The sequence below is a fragment of the Vigna radiata genome, chromosome 9 (genome assembly GCF_000741045.1).
Source record: "Vigna radiata var. radiata cultivar VC1973A chromosome 9, Vradiata_ver6, whole genome shotgun sequence".
Classification (NCBI taxonomy): domain Eukaryota; kingdom Viridiplantae; phylum Streptophyta; class Magnoliopsida; order Fabales; family Fabaceae; genus Vigna; species Vigna radiata.
The window spans coordinates 2,238,535-2,265,486 of record NC_028359.1 but is presented as its reverse complement, the minus strand read 5'-3'; the positions used below and the strand labels follow the sequence as shown (position 1 = coordinate 2,265,486).

At 31.8% G+C, this 26,952-nt stretch overlaps 4 protein-coding genes across 7 annotated transcripts; 3 read left to right on the top strand and 1 right to left on the bottom strand.

Annotated features, from left to right (window-relative positions):
* Nucleotides 1-967: 967 nt before the first annotated feature.
* Nucleotides 968-4,242, bottom strand: LOC106773088 (U-box domain-containing protein 51-like). Its single transcript, XM_014659776.1, has 9 exons — nucleotides 4,074-4,242; nucleotides 3,744-3,865; nucleotides 3,521-3,648; nucleotides 3,318-3,427; nucleotides 3,170-3,266; nucleotides 2,754-3,072; nucleotides 2,400-2,501; nucleotides 1,777-2,166; nucleotides 968-1,693 (listed from the first exon to the last, which is right to left on the bottom strand). The coding sequence occupies exons 1-9, from the start codon at nucleotides 4,240-4,242 to the stop codon at nucleotides 968-970; spliced, it is 2,163 nt and encodes a 720-aa protein (XP_014515262.1).
* Nucleotides 4,243-6,825: 2,583 nt separating this feature from the next.
* LOC106773566 (60S ribosomal protein L18a-like protein) lies at nucleotides 6,826-10,041 on the top strand. Of its 3 annotated transcripts, none has more exons than XM_014660263.2 (5): nucleotides 6,826-6,988; nucleotides 7,222-7,251; nucleotides 9,146-9,272; nucleotides 9,368-9,485; nucleotides 9,658-10,041. In XM_014660263.2, exons 3-5 carry the CDS (start codon nucleotides 9,154-9,156, stop codon nucleotides 9,709-9,711), a joined length of 291 nt encoding a protein of 96 aa, XP_014515749.1. In that variant the 5' UTR covers nucleotides 6,826-6,988; nucleotides 7,222-7,251; nucleotides 9,146-9,153; the 3' UTR covers nucleotides 9,712-10,041. The 3 variants fall into 3 exon arrangements, with proteins under 3 accessions (XP_014515749.1, XP_014515748.1, XP_014515747.1); XM_014660262.2 differs by having other exon boundaries at nucleotides 7,222-7,266; XM_014660261.2 differs by lacking the exon at nucleotides 7,222-7,251 and having other exon boundaries at nucleotides 6,827-6,988.
* A 5,536-nt stretch (nucleotides 10,042-15,577) lies between these two features.
* Nucleotides 15,578-18,109, top strand: LOC106773586. Of its 2 annotated transcripts, none has more exons than XM_022786318.1 (2): nucleotides 15,578-17,519; nucleotides 17,829-17,877. In XM_022786318.1, exon 1 carries the CDS (start codon nucleotides 15,765-15,767, stop codon nucleotides 17,514-17,516), a length of 1,752 nt encoding a protein of 583 aa, XP_022642039.1. In that variant the 5' UTR covers nucleotides 15,578-15,764; the 3' UTR covers nucleotides 17,517-17,519; nucleotides 17,829-17,877. The 2 variants fall into 2 exon arrangements, with proteins under 2 accessions (XP_022642039.1, XP_014515775.1); XM_014660289.2 differs by lacking the exon at nucleotides 17,829-17,877 and adding an exon at nucleotides 17,893-18,109 and having other exon boundaries at nucleotides 15,579-17,519.
* A 1,026-nt stretch (nucleotides 18,110-19,135) lies between these two features.
* Nucleotides 19,136-20,111, top strand: LOC106773803 (mitochondrial import inner membrane translocase subunit TIM23-2). Its single transcript, XM_014660557.2, has one exon. It carries the CDS (start codon nucleotides 19,245-19,247, stop codon nucleotides 19,779-19,781), a length of 537 nt encoding a protein of 178 aa, XP_014516043.1. The 5' UTR covers nucleotides 19,136-19,244; the 3' UTR covers nucleotides 19,782-20,111.
* The last annotated feature ends 6,841 nt before the right edge of the window (nucleotides 20,112-26,952 follow it).

The following is a 26,952-nucleotide window of genomic DNA, read 5'->3' as shown; positions in this document are numbered from 1 at the left end:
GTTATGCTATACCATTTTGCTGAGTATACGAGGGCAAGTAGACTGATGTAAGATACCATGTGAACTCAAGATGACACAGAAAGAGGATGAGAAATATTCTTTTGCATTATCACTTCTTAATATTTTGATTATTTAACCAAATTGATTCTTGATTTCATTGAAAAATGATGTATAGTTAAAAATTCAAAACAATTTTTTCATAAGATAAATCAAGTACATCTTGAATATTCATTGATAAAAGTAATAAAATATCTAAAATCAAAGAAGGAGATACGACTAGGTCTCCATATTTCAAAATGGATGATGGAAAAACTAGAATTACATATTGATTAAGATTTTTTACGAAAGGAAGATCTAATATATTTTCCTAATTGATACTATTAATGTCATGTTTACATTTACATAACTTATTTGTATTAAGTCATCACCTTGACACAACTTACTTCAAGTTGTAATTTTTAAAAAAAATTGTTCCAAAATCATGTTACGTTAACATGACTTACCTCAAAGTTGTAATTTTTAAAAACTTGTCTCAAATTGGTAATTTCAGTGTTAAATTGCTCGATATCAATAAAAAATTAAAATTGTACCAAACATGACACAACTTTAAGAAAAAAAAAGTCGTATCAACGCGGTTCAGTCTAATTATGATCATGTCTAATTGGCATGACTTCATTGTATTAAAGCCTTGTAGAAAACTTACCTTGTAATTTTTCTTAAAACTTACACCAGATTAACAAGTGCACTGTCCCATATCAGTAAACAAAACCAGTATTTACATCAAAATTCAATAACTAGTATATCGTGCACGTAGTTCATTGAAAAAATATTAATAATGCAAAATTTTATTGTATAACATTGAATCATGGGTTGTTATCTTTTACCAATCTTCTAATAATATATGATCAAATTTTTACAAGAAACAACACTTGATTGCTCGTGGAGATTGGGTAGGATCAAGATGGTTTCAAGCCATGTGATAATTTCTGAGGGGATATATGTGTTCATCGTCCCACAACCTCGATATTCTATTTAACTCCGGCAAGACAACAGTACCAAGGTCTGGTCTATCACGTTTTCTCAACTCGCAGCACTTTAAGGCCAACTTAGCGAATGATGAAGTCGCTTCTATTGGCCAGTCTGTAACACTTGGATCAAGCACCTCACTCAAAGTATTTGACAGAAGAGCCTTCTCAACCAAGTGTGACAACCCCATTGGAGATTTTCCTGTAATGATTTGTAGCAACACCACTCCTAATGAATATACGTCTGATTTCACACCCAACAATCCTGTTTGTTGATACTCAGGATCGATATAACAAAATGTTCCAGCTGCACCAGTTAAACGATATTGTGTGGTTTGATCAGCCACTGAAGGAGGAACTAGTCGTGCCAAACCAACATCACTGATCTTGCTCACATAGTTCTTGTCTAAAAGAATGTTTGCTGGTTTCAAGTCACGATGCACCAGGGGTTCTGGCTTTGTCTGATGAAGAAAAAGAAGGCCTGTGGCAATCTCAGCTGCTATTTTGAAACGCGTTTTCCATGGGATTGGAGGACTGTTATCTCTTTTAAGCAGACGATCTTCTAAGCTTCCATTTACCATATACTCGTACACAAGACAACCAAATTCTGGACATGCTCCTAAGAGAAGCACCATGTTTGGATGTCTTATGGTGCTTAAAACCATGACCTGCATGAAAATTGTTCAAGTTAAATACTTGTGGCATGGTTTAAGCAAACATTGTTGTAAAAAGAAAACTACAACTTTTTTACCTCCTGTTGAAATTGTTTTTCTGCATAGGCTAAATCTGGTCTCACGGCTTTAATAGCAACAGTGGTGTGATCAAGAAGTCCTTTAAAGACAGGACCATATCCACCTTCGCCAATTTTTAAAGCATTATCGAATTTATTTGTTGCAGCATCAATATCTTCAATTGTATATCTTCTGTAGGGAACATTGTTATATAGAGCTTCCTGCAATGCTTTAATCGTCTCTTCTTCCTCATTTTTGGCTTTCAATTCAACTTCCTTTCTCTTCTGAGAATCCATTTTTACCAGGTGTTTTGACATTTCTGTTGTCTCCATAGTCATTTTGGATTGAGCAAGCTTTGCTTCCTCCATATCGCGTTCTTTCTCTTGTCTATACTTTTCAATCTCCATTGCCTGATTGGACAGTTTTTTTTTTATTATTATAAACAACATTGGATTCCGAGAATTCATTACATGATCTCAAACTATATGTGTATAATTTGTATATGAAAAGTAGTTGTGTTTTAAAATTGACAAAAGCAATAGTTGATAACATGTTTAATAAGCAATAACTAGAACCATATACGGTTCAAAAGAGTGTAATAATGTGTCGTTGCATTAAACAAAAAGTCATAACATGAATTTACCTTTTGTGTAGCTAAAACAGCTTCTTTGCAAGCCATACCATACATCTCTGCAGTTTTTTGTAGTTCTAATTTCAATTTCCTCATCTGTATATCAAAGTTTACCTGAAATTTGAAAAAGATATGTAATTTTTGTCAATTATGCTTAAAAACTTTCAAATGATTAAAGTGGGGAGTAAAGCATATGGGTTAAGTTAATCTAACCTCAAGCTTTACATCATATGTTAAGTTTATACATGTGCATGCAAACTTGGTTCTTATTATGATTATGAAATCATGTATTTTTTTAACTTTCTTAAATGCTAAACCATGTGAAAAAGTGACATTTTCCTACTTTATAGATAATAAAACACTTACTTGATCTTTTATAGAAGAATTGTTCCCATAATGGTGTGAATTTGTCCTAGAATGGTGTGAAACGTTCCTAATAGAATGGTGTGAATTGGTCCTAGAATGGTGTGCGTTTAGAACAATTTTTGGGTTTTCATTTAACCTATTTGTCAAAGAAGGACCAAGTGATTGCCCCGTGCTGTCACTATTTCCAGGAGTATTATTTGCAGAAGAATTTTGTGATGGAGGGTACTCGATTGGACCTTTTGGTGAATTTGTTTCTTCACGTAAATAGTCCCAAAGTTTATTATTAGATTGTTGTTTTACTGCATCTTTGATTAGTTTCCTGTATATTCAAGCGAGAACATATAAACAAATCAATACTGTAATAAAGTGATAAAGCTTCCAATAACTTGAATTATGATTTAAGGCTGAAAGCATACCTCTCTATATCTTCAAAAGCTATTTGGTTAATGTTGAGATCTCTGTGTGGCTGCTCCAATGGATCACTTTCTAAAAAGTTGACTATATCTTTTATAGATTTAGCTGGTGTGGCCTCAACATGTTGATGATGATGATGATGAGCATGATGACCTGAAGGTCGAATATGTTGTACTTTTCCTTTTGATATAACATATAAACTGCATGTATCTGGTAAGGATTTTGCTAAACTGGCTGACACATCATCTTTATTAAATCTCCTATAATAAACCACAGAAAAACCATTCATTAAAATTCAACACAAAAATTGCTAATATTTGCATGTGAATGTTATATATGAGAGAATAAATTACCTTAGAATAGAACCCCAGGAAGAAGTAGCAGCACCAACAACTAGGGTGCTGATACAATTGTCATCAACGAAAGCAATGAGTGCACTTGTAACATCAAGGTCGTGCAAGACCAATTCCTTTGTTGATATCTGAAATGATCAACATCCATAATAATAATTATATATGATACACATATCAGAATTTAAAATTTGATACAAGATACACTTAAATACACATCACACACCCCTTTTCTGGCACAAAATCCTCTAAAGGGAAGAAAGAATTGGTGCAACTCTTCTTCAGTTGGTGGACGAGCTCCTTTGGGTGGATCATTAGTATTATTATTATTATTATTATTATTATCAGCTGCACATACCAAATTTGAAAAGTCATTGTACATGTTGTTTAACTTTTATATATATGTATATTAAAGAAACCTACTTTTAGACTTTGTTTAAAGTAAGGAATAAAAACAAAAAAAGAAAGAAAAATATTCTGTCTATCAGAATCATATGTGAAAAGTGTATATTTTTTAAGGTTGAAAAATTAAAAAGGCTAAGGAGAAGGTACCTACGGTTAAGCATGGTCCTAGTTCGAACATGAAGAAGGATGCATGAGGAGTTCTTCTTTAGGAGGTGTTCCACAGCCCATTTGACAGCACCATTGCTATGTCGACCTCCGCTTACTGCGATCACGGTGCTGTCTCTTCTGATTACAACAGGTGTTGGAGTATTGGAAAACATGATCGGTAATAGTGTCTCTGGTTGGAATGGATTATTGAAGAAACTAGATTGTTTGAGACACAAGGAACGAGGTTATTGTGTTCTCGTAAAGTTTCTTGTTTTATAAAGCGAAGTACCATGATCTGGTGGGAACTGTACTATTAGTTGGAGTTCCATTTTTAGCAATCCTTGTGTCTACATGTCATGTGCCTAAGTTTAGTTTTAATGTTGGCTGTCAATGTTATTTATAAATTTAGATAAGATTTAAAAACAAATGTTAGTTTGAAGTTATCAACATGCAGCCAAAATTAGAATGTTACAGAATCATGGCGATGAAACATTTTATTTTACTACTTATGCTTGTTACAAAATTAAAAAAAATAATATAAATATAGTTAAATTATTTTAGAGTGTCAAATGAGTATGTTATGTCTTTTTTAGTGTAAAGAGTCACAACTCTTTATTTTATCACTTTCACCACTTTACTTGAATGTTTCTACATGTTTATAAATGTTTCATTTTTTTATGTGTAGAGACTCTTTTAAATTTTATAGATTACAAAATTGTTAGTTTGAGACTTTTTAAATAAGATCAGAGGTATTATTATGAATTTTATTATCTCAATTATAAGAATATTTTAAAGTTCATCAATCATTTGTCATCATATGAAAATTTATTAAAATAGCAAAATAAAATGAAAGAATATCATTATCGTTGTTGTTGTCCTTGTTGTTGTTCCTTGTTGTTGTAGTTACCCATTGTTGTTGTTGTTACCGTCATCATTGTCATTACCATTACCTTTACAATTGTTGTTTATGGTTACCTTTTTTATTGTGGTTGTCGTTATCATTATTGTTGTCATTATTGTTTCCTGTTATCCTTGTCGTTTGAAAAGTGTCAAAAATAATTATATTTACACTTATAAGTGAGTTCAATCTTATAATTATTCATGTTGTTACTTGTTGAAAAATTATAATAGGAAATTAAAAGTTGTGTAAAAATTGTATAGAAAAGTTTATATTATTTAGACCGTTGTTAGCCAATTTTCATTAAACGCAACACATTTTAAATTGAATAAGATAAAAAAGATGTGTGTACATAGCTGTCTCATTATTCTTTCCATACTCTTCTTCATCATTTTGAAATTACTAAAACGGTTTTACTTTATTAATAACCTAAATAAACCATTTTTGTGATTATTCTCAAATAATATAATAATGCAAATATCAATTTTATTGTATAGGATACACAATTAATCGTTTTTTCTCTTTATAATTTTGTTTTAATTTTGAGTGTTTAATATTAGTCAACATAACAAGCTTATTTTCTATTTACTTTCTTTTTATTTGAAACTCTAATTTTGTTTAATTTTTTAAGAAAAATATTTTTATCAATGTTTGAAACAATATATATGTATATACTTACTTCCTATATAAAAACAGAAATGACGCATTATACGTGACGAAAATGTTAAATTAGATATAACTTTTGTCTATTTTAAAACGTTTAATATTTTACTGTTTTGCTTTTCAGTTAATTACACTTATCAATTATTATTCTTAATATATGTTTTATTTTTAAAATTGTGAAATTCATAGTTTTTTTTTTTCTGAATTACAATTATAACTGTATTTATTGTTGTTTTCAGTTGAAATTTTAATTTTATAAAATACCGAACCATCACCAAATTATATAGATTTTAATACATACTCCAGTTGATTAAAAATCCGAATGATGGCGAAATAATTTATTTTATGATTTTTGTCAAATCACTTTCTTTTATTTGTTGGCCTTTTGTTCATATGAGAATAAGACACTGTCTTCTGATTTAGTATCCTGAACCATGATTTGAATTTTTAATTTATTAGCATTCTTATCAGTTTTTAAAAACTAAATAGACTTTTTTGGTTAAGTTTTTCATCAAATCATTTAAAAATATAAAATTTCGAGTTAAAATAAAAAATCATAGAGAAAATATATAACATTAGTCTTATTTATTAGATTATTCAATGTGATAAATAGTTAAAAATTTAATAAAAAAGTACCGTTTATGTTTTATAAAATATATATATTTATTTTAATATAATTTAGATATATAGTTATTTTAGTACAATAAATATTAATATATCTTATTTGTAAATTAAAAGTATAATTTTAATAATCTTTGTTTATAATGATTGGTGAAATTAATATATATTTAATATTAATAATAAATATATATTTAAGAATTTTAGAAACTTAATATTAATATTAATGTACTATAAGAAAATCAATAAATAACAATTAATTTAGAAATAAAAATAATTAATCTTATACTAACTAAGTTAGATATTATTTATAAACTAAAAATAATGGTATCTAAAATAATATCCTTATTAATAAATATAGAAATATTTATGATGTTGAATAAATTGTTTACTCTAAATATTAACTACTACTCAAACAATTTTTAAATATTTTACTAATATTAACAACCCTCAATAGACTTTTAACCCGATAATCTACAAAAAAAAATTAAATAAATTTTCATAGAAAAGTAAAATCAGCACGACGTCGTATTGCATGATCCCAAACCCAATTGTACAAGCAAGATAGTGTATTTGTTTTGTCACTGCAACTGAAGAAGAGAAAAGCTAGATTTCAGCTTTGTACTATCCACTTACAGTTCCCAACAAATGAACAACGCCGCCATGTAGAACAGAAGCGCTTCCTGTTTCTTCCCCAGAAGCGCTTCTCTTTTTCATTTTCCTCTGCTTCAATTTCGAAGGTAAATTTTTAATTTTTATACATTTTTTGTTAAAAAAATTTCTTACCGGGGAGGAGGAGATGGAAAATTAGAAGATGGGTTTAAAGGAACTCGGTTAATGGAATATGGGTCTTCGCTATTTTTAAACAAGTTGATGTTTTTTTGTCGAAGTTTTTAAGGTTGTTGTTGTATTGCAGCCTTTTGGGGGCAAATCATTGTCATTCTTAATATTTTTTATATTTTTATACATGTAGTTTAAGCAAGCTAACAACTTTCCTTGTAAGGTAGTACTGATTTTGGTAAGCTTCTATGCTCATTATTCTTACATTGATTCTGAAGTTTCTGCATAATTATACTTGACTTGTGTTTGATGATTTTGGTAATTTTGGGGGAATAGCTTGAAATGCAATTAGTGACAGGGGATTGGCTGACGTGAGTGTTTTCTTACTTTTCCTTTTAGGTGATGGATCCTCTAACTTGCATGACAAAGCAATGCAAAGTTAAACTATATTAGCATTCATAATTGGGCGTTTCTTTCATGCTTGGTTATGTTCAGTGTCAATTGAAGTATCGGCTCATAATTCCCTTTCTGGCGTGTAATTTTTTTTTTTCGCCCACTGTATAGATGAATTAGATGTGTTCTGATGTTGAAAAATAATAGATTTTTTCATTGTTCTTAGGTAGCTTCAGTTCATCTATAATATCTAAATTTGATTTTGGTCATCCAGTTTTTCTCAGATAAGCTCTATTCTTTATCATGAACCAACTATCCTCAGTCTGTGGATTGTCTATCTCTTAGATGCTGAAACTGATTGTAATTTAGGACTGGAAAAATTTGGTAGGAAACTGTCCTCTCCAGTTATGTGAAATTCGGGGTTGAGATTTGAGAGTTCTTTATAAGGAGGGCAGCTTGTGTCCGAGGATATTTCTAGTGAAATGGTGGAATTCCATATCGTTTTGTTTATAGTTATCGCGGGAAAAGAAAAGTGCAATGTCTAGTTTGGCGAGGGTTATATTACTATATAAACTGCCCAGTTTGCTGAGGGTTATATTACTATCATCATTAGTATTTAGTGTCAACATACTCTATCTAAAATGCCTAAGAAACTGTTGGTTAATTGTGGTTCTTGTATTGATGCCTCAAAAACTATTATTATGCATTCCTGGATTCTTCAACATCGAACTGTTTAAGCAATATATGTTCTTTAAATCAATTTCCCAAAACATTTCTGCGCTTGTCTTCTTACATGTAGTGAAATAGAGTATGCAAATCGCATGTCACTCATTGAACTAGAAACGGTCTTTTGAATTTGACTGATTTGTGTTAAACTATGTACAGTTTAGAGATAATTTTTTGGTAGAAAGTGGGGTTTAGCTCACTATTCTCGTCCAATTTTAAACCTACATCTTCCCAATTGGTAGAGAGATAATAACCTTTTAGTAAAAGGCCCATGATGTTACTGAAACTAGTACTCATTCTGCTTCATCTCTATAAAATGCAAGTAACTTACATGTTCAATCGTTGAAGCTCTTCAGTAAAACGTTTTCATTCACTATAGCCTCTTCACGAGTTTTGTTGTCTGTCTGAAGGAATAATAAACTAAAGAATTTTAGCCACTTGTGCGTTGGCCTGGAGTAGCTGCCAACTTGAAAACTACCCTTTGAGCAAAAGCTTGTCTTTTATAGCTTTTTTCCAAAGGATGGTTTTCTGGTTCTCAAAGGAAATCTAAAACCAAAAAATACTATCAGTAGTGGTTACAGTCAACAGATAGGAAGTTACACAGGGTAACATTAGATATGCCCAGAAAAGACTTTAAAATGAGAACAAAAGCCTTTCCCTCTTTGTCAATGCATAGTTAAAAAATATATGAATATCTCAATGCAGTTGGTTTTCTTTTCGTGGAATGAGATGTAGAAACTCTTTTTCATTATGTTCTGTTGCTTCTCTTGGTTAATATGTCTTTTGTTTGTTTTGGTAATGATCAGGGACTTCGACAGTTGACATCTACTTATAATTTTTTTTCCCTTTTCTTGTTTCTCTTTTATCTAAAACTATTCCCATTTACTATATGGATTATGATTCTAATGCCTTTTCGTTAAGAGAAACACTCAAATATGCAAGTGTCCCTCTTTATTGTCTGAGAAGAAGTAAACTGAACCTGACTTTAATATACACAGGGCTCTAGATGGATACAGCTGAACAAAGAAAAGACAAGTATGCTCCAATCGGGGATGCAGAGAACCCTCTACTGGGAAAATTTGATAAGCCACTACCATGTTTTGGGTGTGGAATTGGATGGTTCTCGTGAGTAATATTGTACATATTTACTCTTTCTAACTTTCTTCTGCCTGCATAGTTTGATGGTTACATCTTCTCCTCCCCTCTCCTTTTCTTGTCAGTCTTCTGCTAGGATTTGTTTGTCCATTAATGTGGTATTACGCTACAATTCTCTACTTTGGAAATTACTATCACAAGGATCCGAGAGAGCGGGCTGGGCTTGCTGCTTCTGCAATTGCTGTAAGTCCTGTGCTTAAAAATGAGTATGCATTATCATATCAACTGTCAAAATTTCTACTTTACAGGTTATCCGTATTCTCTATTGTTTCGTTTGCTTTGTCAAATCTTATTTATCTTGTAGTATTTAAAAAAAAAAAATCTTGTTTTTAGTACATTTTTATTGGTATTGCAGGCTCTAGTTTTCACAACTGCAGTGGTGATAGCAGTAGCTGTTATTGTCTTGTAAATTTTTCTATCAACTGATCTATCTCTAGCTAAGGAGGAAAAGAAAATCACTTCTAACATCTGCCCCTACATGAGAAAGGCAAGCCTGATGAACCCATGATCAAGCTCTAGCTATTAGGCACCAAAGGTTCAAAGCTAGTTCCATTTAATTATGTGAACATAGAGCTGCTTCTGCACCCCTTTTTGGAGTTGTGTATAGACAAGGATGACATGATGTAACTAGATTTTATCCAAAAAGATGGTCCAGTCAACTTATTTTGGTGTGTATGTTTCTTGGTTTGGTAATTAGTTGCTAGCTTTCATTTATTAGAAGTGAAACTATACTGCTGGTGCTGGTGTTTCACATTATTTGCTTAATTAATATATTATAATTTTATTGTTAGAAAACAAATTAAAATATAAAAGTACAAGTGCATTAAACTTTCAATTTTTAAAAACATCAATTTTTTTTGTAAAATTATTTTAATTGTATTTTGGAAATATGTATTTCATTATTCTTATAATGCTTTAAAAACTTGAGGGTTGATTAACGAAATTAAAAGTTTATTCAAAGGAATTAATAAGAGTACGAAATAATCAGTCACAAAACAATGAAAACATATCATTATACAAATATATTAACAGAAATTATTATATTTTTAAGAATAGGAAATAAAAGTTGTCAACGGTGTATTGAATGAAAACATCAATTTTAAAGCATTATTACGTCCAAATTATGTTATAATTAATGTTATTGTTGTTACTATTATAACACGATTACATAATTATTATCATTGTCAATATTATTACATGATTAACATTTTTATCATGATTATTGTTGGTTAATTAAATTAAAGTTGAATGTTAGGTTGCACTTGCCTTGCATCTTACATCAAAACATTTAATAATTGAAAACTTGAGACCAAAGCGAAGAGTATTTAAAATGCTCTTTCATGTAAAAGGAAAATATAAGTCTACGCCACATGATTCTAATTGAAGCATTTGTTTTCTTATCCCTTACACTTATTCAACTAATTTACACGTTTCACTCCCTATCCAACTACACTCTTTAAAAACTGACATAAAACTTATTGGTTCATCTATGTTTCGCTTTCATTAAGTTAACAAATATTAAATTATAATATAATTTTAATTAATTTAACCACTCATTAATCATATGAAATAAATATATTTTATTCTCAAAAATTTTATGTTTCAATATTTTTGTTGGATATTTAGATGAATATTTGTCTCTAGTGTAAGTTTTTTTTCGTATTGATATATATTAAGAATTTGAGTATGAGTTTAAATCTCGCATTGTGAAAAAATAAAAATAAAAAATAAAAAAATAAGTAAAGTTATCAATTTGGCTTATTTCAGAAATCTTGGTCTTGATCCACGTGAATTTGGGCAAAAAAAAAAGTCCACAAAGTAAGAAAATCGTCATTAAAAAAGCTTAAGGACCAAAATATTTACAAAAGTATTGTGGATTAGGATCAATTCATGCACTTTCTTTTTAAACATGAAAAAAAATATTAATTTTTTAAAATATATTATTGGACCTTTGGTTTAGGTCGACCCATATCGACTTTCAATTCAAATAGGTCTGTCTCGACCTTCAACCAAATCAGTTAGGGTCGACCTTCAATCTAAGTCAACCCATCTTGACCTTTGATCCCGATCAATCCATCTTAAACATCATCTTAGACTGGCTTGAGCCGACCTTCAACCTAACTCAGCCCAACAAATCTTAACCTTTAGCTCGAGTCACACTAGTCTTGATCTTTAGAACCAATTGTCTTAACTTCTGATTCAGGCAGACCCATCTCGACCATTGACTCAATTTAGTCCATCTCAACTTTTGGCACAAAGTCACATGTCTCAACCTCTAGCACAGGTTGTCCATCTTGACCATCGGTTTGGCCCAACCTGTCTCGATATTTGACTCAAGTAGACTCATCTCGATCTTTGGTGTGATTCAGTCCATCTCGACTTTCAGTCCATGCTAGAGAGTCTCAACCTTTGACCTATGTCCACCCGTCTTGACCTTCGCTTTAGACTAGTCCATCTCGACCATCAGCCTAGTTGATTCCTCTTGACCATTTGTCTAGGTAAGCTTGTCTCGAACTTTGGCCCAAGCCTACACATCTCAACCTTCGACTTGGTCTCATCCTTCAACCTGAGGTGGCCTGTCTTGGTCCTCGACCCAAACTAATCTATTTCAACCTTCAACCTAGACCACTCCATCCTGACCTTTGACCCAAGTCGACCCTTCTTTACCTTTTGCCTAATTCGTCCTATCTTGACTTTTGGCTCGGGTTAGCTCATCTCGACTCTCGGTCCGAGAGAGCTCGTATCAATTTTCCATATGAAACAACCTATCACAACCTTCAGCGTAGTTTGACCCATCTTGGGTTTCAACCTGTTTTGGACTCGATTCAAGATGGCCTGACTTGGTATATGATCCATGCTAAAGATATTGTTTTTAAGAGATAATTAAATTCTTATAGTGGGACAAGCCCACCTTGGTCCTAACTTTAACCCACTTGAGAAGGCCTTTGGGAGTTGGAGGTATGTTTTTCCCCCTCTTAATTAATGGAGCTCTAAAAGGGAACATATTTAAAGTTAGGCTAAGGTTGGCCCATGGGTCATGGATCAAGTTAACAACTCTGTATAAGGATGAGATTTTATAAATTCATTGTCTTAAGGTTTTAAATTAAAGGTGATGTTAATCTCTTATGTGGGTTGGGTTGAGATCTCAATTATGTTGTTTTTTCCCCGTAAATTTCAAATAAGGTACAACAATGACAAAGAAACCTAATTGTGAGGATCCCTATTATCAAAAGTCTTGTTGACAAGGGTATAAGGCGCTCAAGAGAGAGCGTACTAATGTTGAAGGAACTTACCCTTGAGGAAGGTATTTTGGAAATTCAAGTATGAGTATAAGTCTCACATTAGATGGATACAAGAAAGTTGAACCTCTTATAAGTTAGAAGACCCATAAACTCATTATCTAACGAATCCTCCCCTCCATAAACCCATCAATATTTCATTTATACTCGCATTTAGAATTCCAATAACTTTTCCTTTTAAATATTTTTACTTTCATTTTAACTTTCTTTAACTTAATTTTCTATAAATCATTCTTTCTTTTTTATTCGAACAATTCTCAACTCTCTTCTATTGGAGATCTCATATCGACTATAGATAAGGTAGATTTACAATATATAAGTAAATGCAAACCCCACTTTACAATTCAATTTTGTAAGGCTGAGTTAAATTTAAAGTCTATTTCTTAAGATGATGTTGGTCTATCCTAACGATATTTATTATTTGTTGGATCCTACCACCAATCAGACTGCTGTCAAACCACTATTAATATATAGTCTCGGTTTGAGATGTATATGCTTAAATATGTGTTGGAGATCTTATATTATATAGAGATAAGGTATAAAAGATGCAAACATGGATGACTCAAGGATTTAGAAGACTTAAAACAAACTTAAAAATGAGACATTTTTATTTTTAATAAAATTATTTATATTAAAAATATATCATTATTTAAGAAGACCTAAAATAAACTTAAAAATGATGCATTTTTACTGATAAATCAAATTATTTTAAAAATTAATAGTCATTGGTAATTTAATTAACTTTTGGTTCTCAAACATAATTTTATAATTAATTTAATATAAAAAATTAAAGAAAACTTTTTTTTTTCTAGAAGGTCTAAAGCACAAGCTTTATCTGTTTGGACCTTAAAACGAGTATAAATCTTGTTTCATAAACTAACTTTGTGATATTGAATTAGATGTTTAAAATTCACTTAAATTTGACTAGTGTTAATAATGGGTCAGGTCGGACACAAATAGTGTCTACCGCAACTTGACCTGCAAATGAAAACTCAATCAACAACTCGCTCGCTACCCGTGCAGATACCCGTTTTAAAAAAACCTGCGGGTATATATTTTATACATTTTAAAAATAAAATTACAAAAAAATGTATAAAATATAAGTTAAATATAAATTATTTTTTAACAAAATTTAACTTAATAAAATATAAAATATTTTTATTTTAAATTTAAAAAATATAAAATAATTTTATTTTAAATTTAATAAAATATATATTTTTATTTTTATTTTTGGAAGTAACATATACCTGCAGGTCGCATAGTATAATATTCCACCCGACCCGTTTATAAACCAGTATTAAAATACCTGTTATAGACGAGTAATAAATATTCGTGGATACTAACTACTCGTAACAGATTTTACCTGCGAATACATGTAGAAACAATTTTCTTACTTACACTAAATTTGACTAATAAAATTCTATAACTTTTATTATTAGATATTTGATATAGACTAAATATACAATAAAAATTATAGTAGAGGAAAACTCTTACTTTTAAAGGCATTTATCTTGTATATTGAGTTGAAACACAAACACCCTTTTGAAGGTGGTATAAATATCTATCCTATTAAAGTTGGTTTAGACCAAGAAGACACAAACCAAAGTCATTAATTCTCAAACATGATATGCTAGAGCCTCCACCTCCAAAACCATTTGCAAATTACCTATAACTTCACATATCTCTTGGGTTTGGTCCTAATCTTTTCGCCGTTATCAAACTTGATTATAGAAATTAATTTTTTTTTTTTAGAATGGCTCGTAACTCTAGCTTAGAAATGAGTCATTTGAGATTGGTTTTCTTTTGTGTTTTTCTCATTAAACTAAGCTTTAAGTTCTATTTTAGTTTCTAATTTTTTTTTTATTTAAGGTGGTCCACTTTTTTAATTTAAAAAAAAATTAAAAAAATAACTAATACGTGATATAATGTTCATATTCCATTAACTATTTAAACATAGTAAAAAAAATCAAATTTACAAAAGGATCACAAATAATAAACGCAACAAAAATAAAAATAAAAATAGTATTTATGCACTTATTTTCTCTCCTGTCCTCACTCATCTTCTCAAGAAAAAATCGAAGAAGGGAAATTTTGAGCCCTATAGTTAAAATCATTTTCTTTCTTACTGCAATCATTTGGTTGAAAATTATAATGATATTTAGACAATATTTTTTTTTACAACTTGAATATTATTTATGTGTCATTCTGTGATTGGTTCATCATAGTATTTATGATTATTATTGTTCATTATAAAATAATTTTGAACTAATTACAAAATAACACGTAAATAATGTTTAAATATTGTAAAAAAATATTGTCTCAGTTTCATTATCCTTTTAGAAAAACATGCTTTATTTCATCAGTACACATAAAATGTTAACACAAGTAATAGCTCATTTTACGCACCCAATGAGATTGAAAGAGGAAAAAGTATATTTTGTCATAAAGTAAAAAGTGGCATTACAAGTGCTTAAGACAAACTAGGATGAAAGATATACTTTATTAGATGACATAATAAAGGCAAAGAATACAGAAAAAATGCCTTAGCTGATTATTAACAAGAAGCTGTATAATTTTCTCACACAAGCAACAAAACTTTCAAACAACAATCACATAAACGCGCTTTCTTCCAATGTGCTCGTGTCAATCGTTGTTTTTGGTTTGAAAACAAAACCTCTGTTTTCCATGCACATCCTTTTTCGCTGTCTACGTCTTTGTTAGTTAATGCAAATACGTCTCTGAGTTATCTTTCATTTCATTCCATGCATGAAGAAGAAAGTAGAAGGAGCATTCTGCAAAATTAACCCAATAAATGAAGGAAAAAAGTTTAATAAAGTGAAGTCAAGGTCTTTGGAAACGTTGTTTCAAAATGCTCACATGCTTTACCACTGTTTTCTCTGTAATAGGTTGTCACATTCCACTAAACGACAAACAACACGGTATCGCCAGCACTTTCTATGCTCGTTTTCACGTTCCTAACCCACCAATATTTAACCTAAGAAATCAACCAAACCACACAAAAAAAGCAGAAACAAACCTCACACAAAGCAAAGCAGAAAAGAGCATCATCAATCAACCAAAGCACACTATTTTTTTCAATTTCCACTACCCCAAAAGACACAAACGGTAAAGCACATCGTATTAAGTCATTACACAACACACAATGGAACAAGATGGAGACACGTGTACAATGCCGCCGTTCTGGGCGGCGGAGTACCGGGACCGGCGCCGCCTACGCCGCTCTTACTCTCTTTTACGCACCTCCACGTCCCTCCTCGTACTCTTCATCGTACTCGCGCTCGTGTTCTCGCTCATCGTGGTTCCGACAGTGCAATCGTTCGCCTCCAACATCTTTAAACCTCGTACGGTGAAAAACAGCTGGGATTTTCTCAACCTCGTGCTCGTGCTCTTCGCCATTATTTGCGGCTTCCTCGGCAGAAACACCACCCCCGAAACCCTGACCCCCCGTTCTGGTAGAACTTTTTCCAACCCTTCCACGCAGCCGCCAACCTGGTACCAGTACGACTACTCTTATGGTCACACTCCTCGTCGATCGTTTAATAGGTTGAGGAGCTTCAGCTCCTACCCTGATCTCCGCCAACCGATCGCCGCCGATGAACGTTTTCGGTTCTATGATGACACTTACTTCCTGCAGCATCGGCACCCCAGGAACGATGCCGAAGAAGAAGTAAAAGAAATAGGAATTGACAATGTTGTCACGGCGTCGCCGCAACAAGGGACACAGACTGTTCGGAGAAATGTCCACCGAGTGCATCGGGTGGAAACTTGGGACAAACATGAAACGGATGATTTAGATGCGACGGTTTCACAACCACCGCCGGCGATTCGAACGCAAGTTGTACGGCGAAATGTCAACCGATTACATCGATCGGAAGTTGTGGAGAAACACGAAACAAATGATTCAGCTGTGGAGGAGATTTCACTATCGCCGCCATCTACTCCGCCTCCGGCGACGAGAACGCACGGTGTCCGGAGAAACGCCAAGCGAACGTTTCAAGAGGATACCATCGAGAAATTTGAAATAAAGAATTTAGATTCGCAGAGTTCAGAACCATCGCCGGCGTCTCATCCTCTGCCGAGGATCCGAACGAAGGGTGTTCAACGGAATGCCAAACCGGAAAGAAATTATTCGGCTGTAAAGAGTACACCGCCGCCACCACCGCCTCCGCCTTCGCAGCCGGCGGAGGCAAAGACGGGGCAGGTTAAGAAGAAAAGAGGGACTGCTACTATAGAGTTCTTGACATCTTTAAGAGGGAAGAAGAAAAAACTGAGGCAAAGAAGCATTGAAAATTTTGAAAGCATTCTGAATTCTGAAACGTTATTGCCACAACCGCCGGCACCGCCGCCCCCGCCACCTAAAGTTTTTCAGAACTTATTTTCTTTGAAGAAAGGGAAACACAAAACCACCCACAATGTTCGTGTGGCAATAACAGGGGAATCAAACAAGAGGGAGTCTGGTTCTTCCTCTGGGTTGAAAAATAATGTGATGATGGCCGGTAATGAGTCACCATTAAACCCTATTCCTCCGCCGCCGCCGCTTCCGCCGTTCAAGTTGCCAGGGTGGAAGTTCCGGGTGCAGGGTGACTATGTTAGGGTTGACAGCATTGGTAGTTCACGTAGTGGATCACCTGATCTGGATGAAGTTAGTGTGGACACACCAACAACTAGAACCCATGATGAAACAAGCCAAGTCAATAGTCCTTTGGCCAAACATGGTGAAGATTCTGCGAGTGTGAGTGCACCCTCATTGTTCTGTCCTAGCCCCGATGTTGATACCAAAGCTCACAACTTCATCGAGAGCTTCAGGGCTGGTCTGAGGATGGCCAAGATGAACTCCATGAATGAGAGGCAGGGGATTGGAAGGTCCAATCTTGGGACCTTCACCACCCCATAAATGGTGAAAATGTTTTTTGCTTAGTTTATTTGATTTGTTAAACAGTTTTTTTGTAACATAATTGTTCACACACACATACACAGGGTTGAAATTCGTATAGAGGAATATTAGCAGTGATTTTTGTGTAAGCAAATTCTGACTTATAGTTGTTGGAATGCTTTTCTTTGGTTGGAGTTGTTTATGAGTTGCATTTGAAATGGGCAGTTTTGGATGTTGAATTGACTGACAAAGATTTTGAATGTTATTAAATGCTATTGTACAAAGTTATTTAATTTATCAGTGGACAGTTTGCGTAATTCATTCTGTATTCAGATGAATGCAACTGGAGAGAGTCTTGGTTCTCAGAGATAAACTAAGCATCTGTTGCATTTCACAGATATGAGAAGGAGGTAGAAAGAAATGTGAAGGAAAGGAAGGAAGAGAGGCAGGTAGAGATTTTATGCTGTTCTTAGTCCACAATTTTATTTTACTTCATTCAGAAACAAGTTTTTAAGGTAAAATTGGGGTCTATCCTTCTTATTCCACATTATATCGAATAATTATGAACTCAATTATGCATTACTTCAAATAGATAGAAACATCTTTTCAAGCGTGAAGGCTAATCAACCGAGTATTATTAATTGATTTAAATTATTACTACAAATGATGATTGATTCAATTTTTTATTTTAACCAATTTATGATAATGGTGGAAAAATTATTGTAAGAGAGAAACATGGTAACTATGCCATAGTGTTGACATTGGAATATCAAAGTTAAAAATTGACAGGCTGTTTGCCATGAACAGTCAAATTGTTGAGATCAAGTTCATCAATAACCAAAAATTAACAATTGGTGTTTTATCACTCAATTAGGGTTAAATATGTTTTTCGTCCCCCAACTATTGGTCATTTTTGTGTTTAGTCCCTCTTTCAAAGTATAGGACAATTTAGTCCTTCAACTTTAGAAAACTATGGTTTTAGTCTTTTTTACCAAATTTTTTAAACTTTATTTGCTGTTTCAACCACGTTACATTATAGCATTTAGATTGTTTACACATTTTGACACATTTTTGCTTCAATGTTAACTGAGAAACTCATTTGAAACAGCAAATAAAGTTAAAAAAATTTGGTAAAAAGGACTAATACCAAAGTTTTCTAAAGTTGAAAGACTAAATTGTACTATACTTTGAAAGAGGGACTAAACACAAAAACGACGTTGAGAGACAAAAAAACATATTTAACCCCACTCAATTATAAGAAAAAAATAGTTTGGTGGCTTTACATGTAAACAAATTTTAACTATTTTCACCTTTTTTAACCATCACCATATTTTACCAAAATCGTTTCCCAATTATCCTGCATTTGGTGTCAAATCAAAACGAGTCCATAAAATAAAAATAATATGAACTGGTTTTAGATCAGAATACACGTTAAAGATGATTTTTAAACTAATTATTATTATTAAATAATAAATAACATATATATATATATATATATATATATATAAATTTTAGAAAATTTTAAATTCATAAATAATGTGGAATCGTACAAGTAATACTGAACCAAATCCTGCTTGTTCTTATTCGTTAAAACTCACTTCCGGTTCGAGCTGAAGTCCCGGTCCATACTCCAATCGAACCGAATCTAATTGTACAGATTCTTTAACGGACCGAGTTTTGTTTTCTTTTATGGTTTGAGAATCAACTTTGTATTCCTAAACCCTAGCTTCTGCAAAACCCTCTCTCCCCATGTCAGACCCGAAGACCCGGACCCGAGCTTACGATCCCTACAAGGATCTCGATGCTCCAATTCGAAACCTCTACCACCTCCCAACCTCGCCGGAGTTCCTCTTCGTTGAAGAGGCCCGCCGCAAGCGCCGCTCATGGGGCGAGAACCTCACCTTCTACACCGGATGCGGCTACCTGGCCGGAGCCCTTGGTGGTGCCGGCTCAGGACTCGTAGAGGGCGTCAGGGCCTTCGAATCCGGCGACACAACGAAGCTCCGAATCAACCGCGTCCTGAACGCGGCGGGACACTCGGGTCGGGTCTGGGGAAACCGGGTCGGGATACTAGGGTTACTCTACGCCGGAATCGAGAGCGGAATCGAGGCGGCGAGAGACGCCGACGACGTATGGAACAGCGTCGCAGCGGGGCTCGGCACCGGCGCACTGTACCGGGCAGCGAGAGGGGTGAGATCAGCGGCGGTAGCCGGAGCGGTGGGGGGCGCTGTCGTGGGAGTGGCCGTGGCGGGGAAGCAAGCGTTGAAACGATATGTGCCTATATGAAAGAAAGATCATCACGCGGTTAGAGTGCGAAACAGAACCTCTAATATCTTTTAATTATATCAAACTTTGAGGGATAAAGAAATAACATAGATTACATTAGAAAATGATTGTAATAGTTATGTCAAATACGGTAGTGTTGATGGTAGTGACTGAGTATCTTTTGCAGGTTGCAGAGTATTGCTTTCATGCCATGTTTTTTCATTTTTACTATGGCTGCGGGTTTAGTGTGTAATTTATTGAGTTACCTTGTGATGAATATAGTTTGTGATGCCACTAAAAAAATTGTGATTCTTTTGCCTCTTTTTATGAATTGTGATGGGCTTTGCTGGATATGATTTTGAGTGAATACCAAACCTCATCTTGTGTTTCCTTGGTTTGCTGGACTGAAAATCTCATTTTGAATGTGGTTTTTTGTGTGACGAGGATATCATATCAGTGTTCATTACAGTAAATTTTGTTAGACTTATGTTACTGCATAAATATCTAATTTCATCTGTGAGGGGTGCGATGGAATTCTTATAGATTAAAAGTAAATTTTATTTTTCAAACCGATTTTATGAGATAAGTTAGACTTAAATTTACTATTATTACCTTATTCGGAAAAGGTTGTTTGTGCCGTATGATGAATTTTGGTATCTTTGATGATATATTTTGTATGTTTCATTGTTTGTTACCTTCCTCAGCTCTCATTGCAGCCGTGTACTTTGAAGGTATATTAGTAAAGTTGATTATGGCTTGTAATTAGTGATGATGTTTAGTCTTTTATGTTTGAATATATATGTGCACAAAAGAAGCACTTTTGAGAGTCAAGAAAGTATTGTGGTTATAATTTATAAATGTGTTTTTGTTCAGAAAATCAATGGTGCTGTTTGGGGTTTTGATGAAATGGATTTCCAATTAAACCTACAGTAGGAGGGGGAATTTTATGAAAAGCTTGTGGCAAAGCTTTTTAGATGAAAGTAAATTTTAGCATAAAATGACACTATAATCTTGATTCCAGGCTTCATACAAAGACTAGGAATGACAGCATATTTTGGCTGATTCTCTTCCTCTGTCAGTATTAGAGTTTTGTGTATCTAAATCTGAATACTCTAACCATAATTAACGATTTGAGCAGTTGAAAAAGTAAGCTTCTTTCAACTAATAATATAAAATATAAATGTTATTATTTAATTATATTTTTTGTGTTAATTAACAATATAATATGATATTTTGATATTTAATAAACTTTTACATTTAACTTATATAATAAACTTATACAACTAGTTTGGGCCCATCAATTTCTTGCTGCACCTCATCAATATTCCAAAACGACCATTTGATCCTTGGAAAACTGATTTCCGGATTACTAATTTTGGAACAGGCTTTCTGAACAGACTTTTAAAAAATTTTGGAATAACATTTTTGGAACAAAATTTCCAGAATAAATTTTTTAAAACAAGATTTTCGAAAAAAAAATTATTGGAACTCGTTTTCTGTAATATATTTCCAGAATAAACTTTTTGGAATGCATATAATATCTTTCAAAATGAGTTTTTCAACATTCGTCAATATGAATTGTGTTCCAAAAACACTTTCTTGAACACATGAAATATTTTTCAGAAAATACTTTTTAGAATGAATTCTTAGCATTTTCGCTGCAGCGGTATTTGAATAATTTTTTCTTGTATTGTGGAGTGCAAGAAGAAATTTGATGAGGTGTTAAAAGCAATTGCCCTAGTTTTGACCTCCTAATGACTTTAGACATTTAAAAGAAAAAACCCTTTACTATTGCACCACATCACTACTGTCAAAAAATATTTCACATATATAATACATTTCATGTAGGAATGTTTGGAAAACCCATTTTGAAAAATATTATATGTGTTCTAAAAAATTTATTCTAGAAATATATTCTGAAAAAAGGAGTTCTGTAATGTATTTCACACATTTTGTTCTAAAAATTGTTTAAAAAATTTCAAATACTTGTAGGAAGGTTATACTAATCTTTCATAAAAGACTGATATTTTCAAGATTTTAAATCACATTCCTATAAAGTAATATGTATAAATTAGTATAACCTTCGTACAAGTATTTGTTAAGATTACTTGTAGCAAAATATAATAATTCGTACAAGTATTTGTTAAGATTACTTGTAGCAAAATATAATAATGATAATAAGAATAAGATTATCAAAACATACATTAACATTCTATCACTGAAAAAACTTGTGTAAGTAATACTATTTTTTTTTTGTTTTTTTAATAAATGGTCTGAAAGACCAACTAAGGCCTCGTAAGTGGAAAAGGAAACTACTGAAAGCATTCATCAAGTAACTTAACAAAAACCTTTTAGTTAAAAGACTTTAACCTCTTTTTGTAATACAATTAATTAAAAATATAATGATTTTTTTATTTACATTATCAAAATAGAATAAGCAACAGAATTGCTAAGAGAAGGGTAATTGAGAGTGATACAAAGAGGATTTTATTGGATAATTTTATAGCTGAGAAATTGGAGTGTGGTGAATGAATTAGGAGTATGGTGAAATTGGAGAAGAAAACAATGTCATTGATTGATTGAGAAAGAAAGTTAATATCATGGAAGATCAGGAGGAAGAGAGAGAAAAAGAGAAAAAAAAATGATATCCTTTCATAGAAAACGGAGATAAATAACACTATTTGTTATGTTGTTTTGGTAGAAGGTGATTTAAAAGATAAACTAGAGTTTTGAAAGTTATTTTATTTTGTGTTAAACATCAATTAAATTTTAAAAAGTTATTTTATTTTGTGCGATTTGAAAAACCAATTAAATTTATTGGAACTAAAATAATCGATTAGATTACTCTTTAGGGGTGTTTGTTTTTTAATTTTCCTCCTTTTTCAAAAGAACTCTATATATAAGGTTTTTCTTTTTTTTCTTTTGAGTTGTAACAAGATAGACATTTATATTTAGACATGGTAAAAGTCTGGATTGAGTTTTCCTATTCGTTGCTTTTATCTTTCTTGACGTTCTCGATCTTCGCATTCGATTTCTCCATGGTCGCTTCTTTCTTTTGCGTGACCAAGAGCTTCTCGAGGATTCTTTTTTAGAAGAGTATCGTTTTTAAAATGGTATCAGAATAGGTTTAATACATGCTTTGCTTCCGTTGTGCTAGTATCCTTTCCTTTTGCTTTCTTTGTGCAATCTTACTACTTTCTTGGCCTCTTCTTACTGTGATGGACTACATAGATTAGTCCACTAATCCTATCAGTCCTTTTTATTACATCTTGGGGAGAATTCAGGACTTACTCTCATCTCTCAAGTCCTAAATGAAACTAATTACTCTTCTTGGAGCAGAAGCATGAGAAGAACTCTCCTTTCCAAAAATAAGAATCAAGTTCATTGATGGATCGATCAAGAAACCTCAAAGAAATGAGGCTTTATTTGATGCATGGGAAAGATGCAACATGGTGGTTTTTTCTTGGATAATAAAGACACTTTCTTTGAAGATTGCAAAAATTTTAGTGTATGTTGAAGATGCCAAAGAGTTATGGGACGAATTGAAGGAAAGATAATCTAAAGGTGACTATTTCAAAATTTCTTATCTACTCCAAGACATTCATTCAATCAAGCAAGGAGAAAGAAATGTTAGCTAGTTTTTCACAAATTTAAAGATCCTCTGAGAGGAATTAGAATCTCTTAGACCCATATCTACTTATACATGTGACATCCCTTGTAATTGTGAGCTCTCAAAGGTTTCTCTTAAGTACAGAGAAATAGAGCATGTTATATGTTTCTTAAAGGGATTGAATGATACCTATAATACTCAGAACCCAGATTCTCTTGATGGATCCTCTTCCCAACATCAATCGCGTATTCTCTCTTGTCATGCAACAAGAAAGACAAGACATTGTCACTGCCAACCAGACTGTTGATACGAGAATTCTAGCCAATATTATTGACATAAACAACAATTGGATACCAAACTAAACCTGGAAGAACCAAGGACGTGGTACTGGGTCATGTGGCCAAGGAAAAGGAAAAGGGAGAAATCTTAACCATGGGAAATAGTGTTCTTCCTGCCACTTAATGAATCATATTGTGGATGAATGTTATTCCAAGCATGGTTCTATCTTGGTGCAAAAGAACTGACAGTAATCAAGACAGAAAGAACCAGACTGACTGGAATTCTGCTAAAGCAATTCTGGCCTAGAGGATGTTCAACCTAGTAACCAGATTAACACCAATGCTGCCTTCAATTCTTTTACCCAGAGCAGATACAAAAACTTCTCAAAATGATAGAAAAGGTTGATGATTATGCTCATAAGTTCAACCAGATACAAAGAAATAACACAAAAGACAGACAAGGTACCCTTTCTTGGTAATTGACACTGGGGCCACTGATCATGTGACCCATGAGAAAAGGAATTTTGCCACCTTTTATAAAATTAAACCCATCTATGTCAAACTCCCAAATAACTCTATTATCATTGTTGAACATGCAAGAACTATTCATTTATGTCAAACTCCCAAATAACTTTATTATCTAAAGAATTATTTAATTTTATTATCCAAAGACTTAAATTACAGTGTAACTTTTTCTTCTAAGGTGTGTCAGATAAGAGAACTCTACATTAAAGATGATTAGGTGTGTATTGAAAAAAAAAAACATTCAACTTAAAAAAACATTTAAAAGTGTGATGACATTTTTTAAATTATTTTTATTAGTTATGAAATAACTAAAATTTATATTTTTAATGTTTGAACATCATTGATGAAGATCCATGTATTATATATGATCAAGTACTTCTCAGCCACACCAGTATTGGTCTCGTCCTTGGATGATGATGCAATGTATATTATATAATGGAATATATTTTAAGTATCTGTGCTTAAACATGTTCAGTCTGGATAATATGTGACTATTAGTAGACTGCCTAATCGATTAAATTGTCAGTCTACCAAAATTGATACCTATAATGCATCGCTTACCTTAAAGTTGTTATTCTAGTATGATTAAACATTCTCACTCTACTAAGATGAATGAGCCAATGAACTCAAGCCCAGAACTATCTTGATAAAGACCCAGAAACGATAAATAATATTATAAATTAATTAAATTATAAATTACTTTTTTATTAGTCATACATTGATTACTTTTGTTAAGGAAAGAGAAATACTCAGGTATAGGAGGAATATTTTGAAAATAAAAAATTGGAGACATTTGTTAAATTGTTGAAGTCTTTACAAAAATATCTATAAACACTTTATACTCACATTTTATTAGGTAGAATCTCTTCTAAATATTATATAAAAGTAAAATATTATTTTAAGATTTTAGATTAAAAATTATATTATTAATATTTTATATGAATTAAAATCAGATAATAATATTAACATGATTAAATAACCATAAAAAATATATTATACAACTAAAACAAAACTTTGATTATAATAAAATACGATTTTATATAAACATATATAAAACAACGTTATATTATAATAAAAGTTGAGTTTTAATTTATTAGTAGTAACATATATGTCGCATCGTATTTAAATTTGGTGTGGTACAATTGGTTTGTCGTTTGTCCCTACGCACATGTTGTTTGAATTGGTTAGTCATCATGTACACACTCTCAATGCATTATTTCTCAAACCAACAAATTAATGATTACAATAACTAATTCATTCAAAATATTTTTTATTTTTTCTTTCACATACTTTAATATTTTTTATTTATTCATTGATAAAGGATATATTTCTTAAAAAATATTTTTTATTAATGTGTTTATGGTGAAAATGTTTCTTTGAGAGATAAATTAGTGTTTGTTTTTTTTTTTTATTTGTTAAATTATAATCACAAATCTTTAAATAAAAATAAAATCGTGTGGTAGGTTCATCCTTCCTACCTTATTATTTATGACGCATAAATTCTATTTTTATTTTGACAAAAATGACGTTTAAATTATAGAAACTCGTGTTCCGCGTGGGAATTGCTTCCCTCAACAATTATATTTTAATCACCGAGTAATATTTATTGGTGCCGGAAAACCTGATCCTATCTACCAAACAAAAAAGTAATAAAGGAAAATCAATAACAACAAAAAATACATTTTTCAAATCAATAACAAAAAGTAATAAAAAATATATTATAGTTTTTAAATATACATTCATTTTTCTTATATTTTTAAGGATTAAATATGATTCTAGTATCTATGATTTTGGTTTTAGTCCATTTTCAAACTATGGTACAATTTAGTCTTCCAACTTTAGAAAACTCTGGTTTTAGTCTTTTTTACTAATTTTTTTTAACTTTATTTGTTGTTTCAACCATGTTTCTTAGTTAACATTGAAACAAAAATGTGTCAAACAGAGTAAACAATCTAAATGCTACAATGAAACGTGTTTGAAACAACAAATAAAGTTAAAAAAAATTGGTAAGAAAGATTAAAACCAGAGTTTTCTAAAGTTCAAGGACTAAATTGTACCATAGTTTGAAAATGGACTAAAACCAAAATCGCCCCAAAGTATAGAGACTAAAAACATATTTAACCATATTTTTAATAAATGATATTACATTCTTTATACATTAGTAAATATTTGATTTTTTTTTTATCTTTTTTTCCTAATAATGATAATGGTAATCAAGTATAATAATTAATTTTTTTTCCTCAAAACTCAACGATTCTTTGATACATATTCACTACAAGAAATATCATATTATCTCTTAAATAGTAGTATAAGTCAGTTTTCAATGTTATTATAGAGGGTTAAATCAATTTTAATGAGATGTAAAATGTTAAAATTAAAAAAAAAATTGTAAAATTACTTTTGAAATTTTATTTTACATTATGCGAAACATATATTTAAGTTAAATCAACGTTAACTATAATAGTAGAGTTAGATTGTTTTAATAAATAAAAACATTTTCGTGTGTCAAATCTATGTTAGCTTAGTTGATATTAATAGAGTTCTGTTAATATTAATAACATTAACTTAGTTGACTGTAAACTAACACCAACTATTTATAAGTAAATGTATTTGTGTTAGTGACATATTTGCCTATTTACTCAATGTTAATTAAAACGATTGACATTGATATTAACATAACCTAATTTTATTTAATTTTAGTATTTATGTTTATTTAAGATAATATCAATATGACAAATATTAATTTTATATTATTTTTTTGAAGTTAACGTTAATTAGA